Here is a 10,761-nt window from a genome sequence, read left to right as displayed (position 1 = left end):
AAAAGCTGGCGAAGAAGAGTGCCCGGCGAAGGAGGGGAGGGGGGGGGGGAGATAGGAGGAGAAGGAGGGTGCGTGGGGCCCGGCCAGGCCTGACCCAGGGACTCGGTGGTAGGGGCAGCAAGTGAAGAGCCGCGGTCTCCCGGGAGGGGTGAGCGGGGCGAGCAGCTGGGGCAGAGGGGCCGGGGCAGGGCGGGCGCGGAAGGCGGCAGCGGTTGCGGCGGCGGCGGCTTCGGGGACGAGGGGGTGGGGGGGTGCATGCAATCCTGGGATAGGGGCGGGAAGGGGAGACGGAGCTTGCACCCGGTGGGGGGTGAGGAGTAGAGGGGAGGGGGCTGGGAAAAGGCTCAGCCCCCTTCCCCCAGTGAAGCAGCTAAGGAGCGAACGTCCCGAGGATGGCTGGGGTGGGGGGGAGAGCTCGGTGCCGCCCCCCGCCCCCCCCCAGCCGAGTTGAGTGATACGATCATCTCGTTTTCCTTTAAGCTTGCCTGTTGCGGCCGCCGCGGCTCCAGCCCAGCCGCCGGCTCTGAGGACCGCTGATCCTGCAGCGGCGGCTGCTGCGGCCGCCGGGGCCGGCCAGCCTGTCCGCGCCTCCCCGCTGGATGCCGTGAGCCCCCTCCCCCCGGGGAGGGCCGGGGCCGGGGCTGGACGAGGAGCGAGGGCTCCCCTCTGCCCCTCCTCTCCTCCTCTCCATCCTTGGATTTCCTTCTCTCCCCCCACCCCCAATTCTCTGCCCCCCCACCCCCCCAACCAGGCGCACCTCATCTGGGGCCGGGGAGGGGGAGGCCCGGCTGCGCCTCCCCCTCCTCCTCCTGCCTCCGGGGCGATTTGTCAAACTTCCCATTCTGCCGGCAGCTCCGTCCTCCTACCGCCTCCCCTCCCTCCTCCTCCTCCTCTTCCTCCTCCTCCCTCTCCCTCCTGCTCCCTCCTCCCCCTTCCCCTCTCCTCCTCCCTCACGTTTGTGGGATCGTGTATGAGCAAGAAGAGGGGAAAAAGCTGAGAGACTGGAGGAAGCAAGATCACACAGGAGATCTCCGGGGGGGAGGCTGAGATAACTCTGCCAACCTCCCCCCCCCCCCCGGGGCCCCCCCCCCCCCGGCCCCCCCCCCCCCCCCCCCCCCCCCTTCCCCCCCCTCCCCGCCGCCCCCCACCCCTGGCAGCAGCAGCGGCGGCGGCGGCGGCGGCGGCGGCGGCGGCGGCGGCGGCAGCAGCAGCAGCAGCAGCAGCAGCAGTCGCTGGAGAGCAGGATGCCGAGGAGAAAGCAGCAAGCGCCCCGGCGCGCAGCAGGTACGAACCTTCTTCTCTCTCTTCTACTCCTGTTCCTCCTCTTCCTTCTCCTCCTTCCACCTCTCCCTAACCCTTTTCCGTCCCTGCCGCTTCCTTTCTCCTCTCCCCGAGTCCGATTTATTTTCACCTTCCGGCATTTTACTCTGCTCCATCTGCCCTGACTATTCTCAGAGTAACTCAGGGCTTTGCAATATGCCAACGTGTGAGGTTGTCGGATTTGGGGCATCAAGCTCCCTTGGACGCCTAGTTCTCTTCCCCTGCTGTCCTCTTTCATCCGGACTTCTGGAGCCTCACTTCGGGAAAGAAGCAAGCACTGCCTTTTTGCAATCTGTGTCTCACTTTATCTGTTTTTCTCTTGAAAAAATGAGTTGAGAAGGGAAGTGTGTGTGTGTGTGTGTGTGTGTGTCTGTGTGTGTGTGACAGTCCTAGAGGGTCATCTGGCTTCATAAAAGAGACACTGGGAAAGACCTCCCCCTCCCCCTTAAACTTGGCCTGAAGCTTCCTTCCCTCCTGCGGGGCTGAGCTGGGGACATCTCCAGTTCCTCTAAGGAGCCCATGGTCCCTTTGGCAACCTTCGGGCTAATCCTATTGATTTTTCATTTATTGGGCCCAAGCTGAGAAGCCGCAGAGGAGGCCGAAGCTGAGAAGGGTCTGTGTATTGTCAGATGACTGTCAAGAATATTTTTGATGCTGGCTTTAAATCTCTCCCCTGCCTTTCCTCCCCCCTTACTACTCTCCTTTTCTTCTCCTAATACTTTCTGGGCTACATCTGAATAGTTGTCTTTTTCTTTTATTTCTTTTGGGCCAGGACTGTCAAGTCCTGTTAAGACTGAGCAGATTTTTAATTAATTATTTTTTTTTCTTCTGGCAAACCAGTCAGTCCATGAACCAAAGACAACACACACAAACATTATTTTGCAATAATCGTCAGTTGGGGGCATGTGGACTGCTAGAAGGATTTCTGGCCTCTTGCCATCCTTGATTTGATGACTGATTGATCGCCTGTCATCCTGCTGCCTTTGATCTATTCATTCCCAATAAACATCAATAAATCACTTGCTCCACTAACGCCAGGCTCTGTGACGTCAGGAGAGCCCTGTCAGTAGATCAGGGATTTCTGGAGGATTGTTTGAGAGGACCACATATGGACAAGATGTATTTTGATATGAGTAACACTCATAGGTGGAGAGGTACAGATGATGTTGCACAAAAGAGAGGATTAAGTGTTTGAGGGGTGGCAGAGGGAGGAGCTGAGGGGGAAGGGGAGAAGACTGGTGGCCAAGTATGTTCTGAGCTCTTCTTGGCTGGAAATTATTTGTTCAGTATATCCTAAAGTAGTTCTTCCCCCCCAAGTATGTCTTACAGTAATAGTAGCAGTAGCAGTAGCAGCAGCAGCAGCAGCAGCAGCAGTAGTAGTAGTAATAGTAATAGTAGTAGCAGTAGTAGTAGTAGTAGTAGTAGTAGTAGTAGTAGTAGTAGTAGTAGTAAGTTCCATTATCCTAGTTGTTTTTGAATAGTACTTATTAAGTACAGTAAACTGGTAGTTTGAGTTTGCTGTGAAGAAAAAAGCAAACTTCCTAAGATCTGACAGTTGGATCCCAAATAGGATGTGCTATACCAATCCTTTCCACAGGATAACTGGGACTGCAAAGTTATTTCTCCTGTTAGGCACACACTCTTGTGTCAATGTCTTTGGAAAACCACAGAAAGAGACAGACTTTCTGGGGAGGATATTTTCCTTCTTGTTTCCAGATTGATCCAAGTTGAAAAAGTTTTCAAAGTAGTATAGTTATGTATAAAGTGCTCAGTCAATTGAGGCCTCTCTATCTCAGCCAGATCAATTTATAACTTATATAATTGAGGCTGAGGTATTAACTGCATCAATGGAAGCACCCCCCCACCTTTGCTTATTAATGCTTTCTTTAAAAAGTTGCACCATAAGGTTCATATAATTTCCAGGGATTCCTTCTGAGTTCCAAATTTTTTTTCCTCTTCAGGGCATGCATTTTGAGGTGTCAGTGTGTCTTGTAATTAACATAGGGTTCATTTTAACATCTTGAAATTTGGTCTAGTAATCTCTTTGCAGTTCAGCTTTTCAGTGTCACTCACTAAATCTGATCCTCTTGCCTGATATGCTGGAATACTAAAGAAACTAGAAGCAGACTTTTTTTTCCCCTTTCAAGAGCAGCCTTTGCTGCAGGAATTTTTTTTTATACCTTTTGCAAAACAACCAAGATTTAGCAGGTTAGTTAAGAAATATTCATTATAAAAACTTGACTGCAGGACTAATAGGAGATGGAAGAATGGTTTTGCTCTATCAAAATGACCCGTCAAAACGACTTTGTTTCATATTTGATTTAATTGTCTCTCTCCTGACAGGCACATTCATCAATAGCTTAATGGTCAATCAGAAGTTGGCAGAGTGAGTGCTTTCATTCTTCCCCCATACACTGGCTTTGGCTTTACTTTATCAAAATGCCTCTGCCTAATGGACATGAAGAGGAGGGGGTGGAGAATGACTGAAGGGCCACTTATTTAAGAAGAGTGAAAAAAAATACCCTCCACATTTATGCTGGTGATAAGTATGTAAAGACCAATAAGTGAGCTGTGTGAGGTTTTTGTCTAGATGGACAAGAAACTTCCCATTCCCCCCATCCCTCCTCCTTTTGGGTCCTCACAGCTGCAAGTTATAAGGTTCATGACTGCTTTTGTGGCATACTGAGAGTGATGACAAATTGATTGCTTTGTACTGATAGAGGGGGTTAAAAAAAAGATGTCTGCTGATTGGTAACTCTGAAAATCCAGTTCCCAGCAACCTAGAGAATACTGGAGAATTTTTCCCCCTCCAAACTGAAAGGTCCGCTCAGCCATAAAAAAAGAAAAGTTGTTTTGCCAGCTTCATTAGTGTTCACCTAATTAGCTGTAAACCTGATGGATTCCTGACAGCTTTAATGATTGGAGATGACAAGCTCAACGCAGTGTCATCCAGTAGAATTAGGTTTGCAGCTAGTTTGATGTAATCAAGTTGATATTACACAGTCCTGGTTGCCTTTAGTTGTGCATTAACTCAATTTTCTGCTGCAGGTGACAAATGGGCTTTGGTACCTGGATAATCATGTCATAGGAATTAGGGCCCTTTTAATGGTCTGGAGTAGAATAACAACAACAAAGAACTCTCAGCTGTACAGAGCTTGCAGACATAACAGACAGGTGCACAAATTCTTTATGTCTAGCCCGAGTGTTAACACCACACTGTGGAAGACTAAAGCTGTCTCCAAGAATTTCTGAAAAGCAATCATTTCTTACTTTGGTATTGTAAAGGAGGGAAATAATTCAGAATCTGTTGACTTTCCTCTTCCACTCCTCCCTTCCCCCCAACTAATGTGGAAGAAGGTCAGACATAGAGGTTTGCTCTCCTGTTTAAAGGAATAATAGTTTTAGTTCTTAAGATCTACCACTTAAGGTACCACACATTTGTGCCAAATAGGTGATATTTGGAAAAGCTAGGACCCAGCGGTGTTAATGGAGGCCAGTCTAATTCAAGAAAAGTAATAATTATACCTTCCTAAAAATTACAGCTTTCTCTTAGCACTTAAAAAAAAATCAGACAAAACAAATAATAAATTTTTTTCTTAAAAGATCAAGAAATTATGGTTGTAGTTATTCTTAATAACTAGTGACAGACCTTTTATTCACATAAATTTATTTTTTAAGAGGAACATATGTGCATCAGGGTAGTAGAAACTCAGTTCTTTTTCTCTCTTATCACCAACTGGTTCTCAATCCACCTGCTACCTTTAGCTTTCATTCTTTGAGAGAAAATTACCTTCCATTGGAAATTAGCAATAATAGATTAAATCCGTGAAGACCTTGACTTTTTTTAGCGCTCTTTAGGAACACCTTTCTTTCTCTTGGGTTTGCTAACACCAGTGCCCTAAGCTGACTCTGAAGAAGGCTACTAAGTCTAACTATATGGGTACCTAAGGAAATACTAAAATGTCTTTCAGAGTTTTAGTTAGAATGCGCCAGGTTAGGACCGACTGTCATAACCTGCCCGGGGCGTATGTACCTTGGAAAATTAGACCCTGCCTTGTGCCTTATCAGACTGCTCTGAAGTCTCCTTCTTCCCTCCAACCAAAGTAAACATAGCCTTGTAGTCAGACCACCACTCTGTAGGTACACAGGGGGGCAGCCCCTGTTATAGATCCCATTTGCCTCCAAACCTGCCACATATTTCTCTGTTCGACAGAGATTCCTCCCAGCAGCAAGCTGACAAAATGATTAGTTATGGCTGTCCCTCTGCTTTTCCTTTTTCCCCTTTTTTCCTGAAAAGTATGAGGAACAATGCAAAAAAAAAAAGAAAGAAAAAGAGAGAGAGAAGAGAAAAGAAAAGGAAAGAAAAGGAAAGGAAAGGAAAGGAAAGGAAAGGAAAGGAAAGGAAAGGAAAGGAAAGGAAAGGAAAGGAAAGGAAAGGAAAGGAAAGGAAAGGAAAGGAAAGGAAAGGAAAGCAAAGGAAAGGAAAGGAAAGGAAAGGAAAGGAAAGGAAAGGAAAGGAAAGGAAAGGAAAGGAAAGGAAAGGAAAGCAAAGGAAAGAGAATGGGGCATAAAGGCAAGGAGGTATGGACATTTCTGGTAAACATCCAAACTGTAGAGCAGAATCTTCCAGAATCAGCTGCCACTGTTCCTATTATCTTGACAACTGTCAGTTAGGGCTTCAGTGCTCTCCAGGGCCACAGTTTATTGCAAATGGTTGATGTTGTCATCTTCCTTGCAGTTTTGCCTTGAGCACACTCATAAGCAGGAGGGAAATCATCAATAACTGATGTATCAGCAGTTATTCCTTAAATTGGCTCACAAGTCTGCATTCTTCCTCTTTTTACTAAAGATTGTTTTGTAAAGTGATTAGAATGAATTGTGACTGCTTCGGGGATATGGGGAATGCTGTGAAGCTAGGGTGAGTTTGCAGGATTAGAGGACTTCCCCCCCCCCCCAATTTCTTCTTTTCCCCTGTGATGTTTTCTAGCATAAGTATCAACTGGAGCATAGAAAAGCTCACCTGAGGGTTGCATTACATGGTCAGTTTTAAGGTCCAAAGCCTTGCTCACCTGGGTGATCGGGAAGGAAATCAAAGCTGAAATCAGAAAGTAGTCTTGGAACAACTCGGCCTTGGTGGAGAAGCAATAACATTTTAATCTGATGATATGAATGTTTCAGTTATTTCAAATGTAGTTTGCATCGCTTTCATGCCCCTCCTTGAATATTGATACAATAGACCAACTATAAAATCTCCTGAGTCCTATAAGTACAAAGTAGGTATGTGTGTGTATGTAGATGTGAATGAGAGTTTTTGTAAGGGTATATACATACAAAGCTATGATATACTTGAATGTATTAGTCAAATTGGCCTACATATTATGCACATACACACATGTATTTATACAAATACATGTATATAGTTTATACACACATATGCATATATGTATATGTATGTATACAGGTATATTCTATACTAATACTGTTCGATTAGAATATTACCCATGAATGTATGAGAAAAAAATCACAAACAGACACAACCTAGTATCACAAAACATTCCTGCTCAGGTGTTTAAGACTTGAGAATTTTAAAATTTAGTCACTCCCAGAATTGTGGTTTATCTGTCTGAAGTTAACAATGAAAGGTGAATACAATATATTGTATTTAGTAACAATGATATGGACTGGTACATGTAGACAGATAATATGCAGTTGTAATTAGACTGAATAGACAGGCAGTCATTTTTAAATTCTTTGACACATGCATAAAATAGTCATATAATAAGATAAGATGACAATTTTATGTTAGGTTGATAAAGTGTCCCGATACATGCATTTAAATGTCTGTAAGCCTTTTTTTATCCAGACAGATTAATTCTAGTTTCCAGTATTTGCAGTTAGTCATTAAATTAATTTTAAAAATCCCACTAAACAATGAGTGTGGTTAAGGGTGTTTCTCTCTCTCTCACTCACTCACACACACACACACACACACTCCTTTTTAGTGTTGCTACCAAAATCACAAGAAATGGAGACATAGATTTTGTTATCTTTCCTTGAGTTTTAAAAATTTGAATTAGTTGTGGGTTTCAGTAATTTAGGTCATTCTGTAGAAAATTTTGCTCCTTAGTTTCTGAGCTGAAATAATGCAAAATAGACTATCGTGAAATTGTTTATGACTACCTGTATGCAAAATTGCAATACTATAGATCTAGAGAATTTTTTAAAATTACATTATAAGATGACTTAACAAAATTTGGAAATATTTTAAAGCATCTCTGAATTGGAAAAAAAAGGAACTAAGTACAGATACAAGTTTAAGTAGTACTTTGTTACATAAGTTTAATTAATTTTTACTCTAGATTTTATTTTGTGTTAAACAGAAAATGATCCAGGACAAGAATTGTAAAAATTATTCCTTAAAAGACCATATTACCTGCAACCCTCCCTTGTACTCCTATTTTCTCAGATATAGAAAGGTGTGACTTTTGAAGAATAATTTAACTTGGTGTTTGTGCTTAATGATAAATTATTAATTCATACTGTCAGGACACATGTTATTAATTATGACTCTGTTTCTTCCATCCAGAACAGCTGTTTGGGAAACAGGGTAAGTTAGTAAGTGTCCTCGGTGTGGGAGTTCACTGAATAAGGAACCTCCCAGTCTCTTCCCATGGCTCTCTTCTTCCTCAAGCTTTCAGAAGCTATAAAATTGGGGGGGGGGGGGGGGGGGGGGGGAGTTGGGGGCAGAGGTGAGAGAAAAAGAAGAAAGGAATGATGTTAATCTTAGACCAAGTATGTGCACATTAATACTCACATACATGAACTTATGTATATTTTTTAACAATTGAGCCAAACTTATAATTAATTTAGAGTCCATCTGAGGTTCTTAAAGTAGCTTTACATGTTCTTACTTGTCTAGCATTTTGAACTGGGTATATTCATTCACTCTTTAGCATGAATTATTTCTACTTTCTTGTGTCCACTATTTTCAAAGTCAGAAGATCCCACATACAAGTCATGAATGACTTAATGCTGGGTACTATGGGTGACTGAGGGCCCACCCAACTTCAGCCCACTGCTGGTGGAGAGGAAAGGGCTGGCTTTATAATATGCGTGAAATGACTCAAATTCATTTACTTTTGATATTTCATCCCCATCATTAAATCCAGCCCTATGTGTTTCAGTTTCCTCTGCGTTCTTTGAGGAATGCATGTTGCATAAAATAGGCAGTTTTTAATGAACAATTTAATGTAAATGGGTTTTGAATTTAAATTAATATTAATGAAGCTTTGAGTGAATTTATTTTGCATACGTAAAGGCTTGTAAGTCTTTCACCCATGCACTCCTTTCTTTATGGAGTAACGGATTTGTTAGGTAGATTAACCAGCTCCTTTAAAAAATGAAAATATTTTTTAAAAATGATTTTACCTGGCCATTTATACCAAAACAATATGAAAACAGACCATTTCTTCAGATAAAAAAATTACACTTTACTATCCACATATTCACTGCCCATTAATAGGCTCATCTTCTGATGCACTACCATTTCTGAAATTTGTCTTCAGTTTGGTACAGCGTTGGAAGAAAACAGGCACCAACAATAGTTTCCACAATCAAGATGTTTTCTTTCTTGGGCTTACCTCTAATGCATTATGTATCCAGGAGTGATGGGAAGTTATATAATTAATTCTGTTAGATGTAATTGCGATAATCACTTTGATGTTACACATAATAAAGGTAATATGGTAAGCATATGAAGAAATATAAACACCTTATTGTAACACTTGAGCTGGAATTCTTTTCCACAAAATCTGGTTTGCAGCCCAGCTTTTGGTTCCTTTTGTCACAAGTGATGATTTATCTAAGCCATGTTAATAGATATTCTAAAGGAGAGTACGTTTTTGGAAGGGGAAAGTCTCTCTAAGCTGGTTGCTTGGGAGTCTTAAAGTTCCCCTTATTAAAGATATGTCTTGTTAAAAAGTAAATTATTCTGGTTTTCAGAAGTGGCATTTATGGCCTGAGGAATGTTCTTTTCACTAAGCAGATTTCACTGAGCAAGTCGGTGGTAGGGTTATGGCCACCTTACTGGTCTTTAGGTTTCCTTTGCATCTCTTCTCATAGTATAGCACAGGATTGTGGGAAAGATATGTAAGAAGGCCTGTAGGTAACTGTATAAGAACAGTCCTAAGTAAAAGGGCATATAGGAAGTGGAATGTGGAAAGAGATTGGCTTAGTATTATTATTTAACGTTCATTAAAGGTGCTGGTTATTGTACCTACTGGCTTATTATGGTGTTGAAGTGATTCCCGGGGGCACAATAATGAGATCATGCTGAGTCCTAGAAAGAAACCACTTTGCTGTTTTGGGGGGGAGTCCTCATCCCAACTTTAGGAAACTCTTTAACACTGAATTCTAGACGTGCCTGATAGGTAGGAACTACAGTTACTGTTGGAAGATTGTAAGCAGAATGAAATTATTCTTTATGTATCATATTTACAAATACAGCTTTTGATCGTATAGGTGAGAAAAGGGGATGGAGTAGTATGGTAGAAATTTGATATTGTAATTTGATACTGTATGCTAGATATGTCATGGATTCTGAAACTAAAATACTGATATGGCCTTAGCTCTCAGTTACTTGCAAGCCTTACTTAATGCTGTGAAGGTCATTTGATTTTATGATCCAAACTCAACTCAAGAGTCAGTATATTTCCTCTGAAAATTTCTATGTCATTACCCTGCATTTTCTAAAAAGATTCTGTGTGGAAGTTGTGCCCAAAGAATGAAAGAAGTAGATGCTGAGATTCATGTGAAGTAAGAAGAAGGTGTTTTGTTTTTTTTCTAAAGAAATGATGGCAGTAACTGTAGTGCTTTCTCAGGGTTGTTTCCAGTCCCTTGTAGACCCTTGGTGTCCAGGGAAGAGGAGGAATTGTAGCTAACTCCAGTAAGCTGAAAAAACAAACCCCAAACCACCTTCTCACTGATTGTTCTGTGGGAAGAGCAGGGCGATGCTTGGAGTGTCTCTCAAGGCCTGGGCTTTGTGCCTAAAGTTCTTTTCCTGCTAGGTCAAGCTTGTTGCTGCAGGGCTAGGAATCTTGAGGGGGGGGGGGCAAAGAAGGGGCCTCCTGGGGTTTTGGCTGGGCTCTGGGAGACTGGCAGCCATCAGTCATCTCTCTGTGACATGCAGTCTGTTTTTGATGGCAGGGATGATAAAAGGTCTGGGAACTCTATAGGCCCTTGTAATCAGGGCCAGTACTGACATCCTTCTCAACTTTTGACAGCTTCTTCCTTTTCTCTCTTCACCGCCAAGACCGTCTCAACTGAATTTCCCCTCCCTCCCCCCTTTTCTTCCACCCCCTTTCTCCCTCTCTCCTTGCCTCTCTCCCTCTCTTCTCCCTTCTCTCTCTCTCTCTCTCTCTCTCTCTCTCTCTCTCTCTCTCT

General features: G+C 43.1%; 1 protein-coding gene across 1 annotated transcript in view; it reads left to right on the top strand.

Moving 5' to 3' along the window:
• Nucleotides 1–1,147: 1,147 nt before the first annotated feature.
• Nucleotides 1,148–10,761, top strand: part of TSHZ3 (teashirt zinc finger homeobox 3) — a 93,031-nt gene continuing 83,417 nt past the window's right edge. Inside the window, exon 1 of the mRNA XM_069082605.1 lies at nucleotides 1,148–1,284. Within this exon, the coding sequence (XP_068938706.1) occupies nucleotides 1,245–1,284 (40 nt within the window). The 5' untranslated portion in view covers nucleotides 1,148–1,244. The remainder of the gene's footprint in view (nucleotides 1,285–10,761) is intronic.

The sequence above is a fragment of the Petaurus breviceps genome, unplaced genomic scaffold, assembly GCF_028583685.1.
Source record: "Petaurus breviceps papuanus isolate PSGF00001 unplaced genomic scaffold, PetGlider_PUasm1.0 171, whole genome shotgun sequence".
Classification (NCBI taxonomy): Eukaryota; Metazoa; Chordata; class Mammalia; order Diprotodontia; family Petauridae; genus Petaurus; species Petaurus breviceps.
This window is presented reverse-complemented; position numbering and strand designations above follow the sequence as displayed.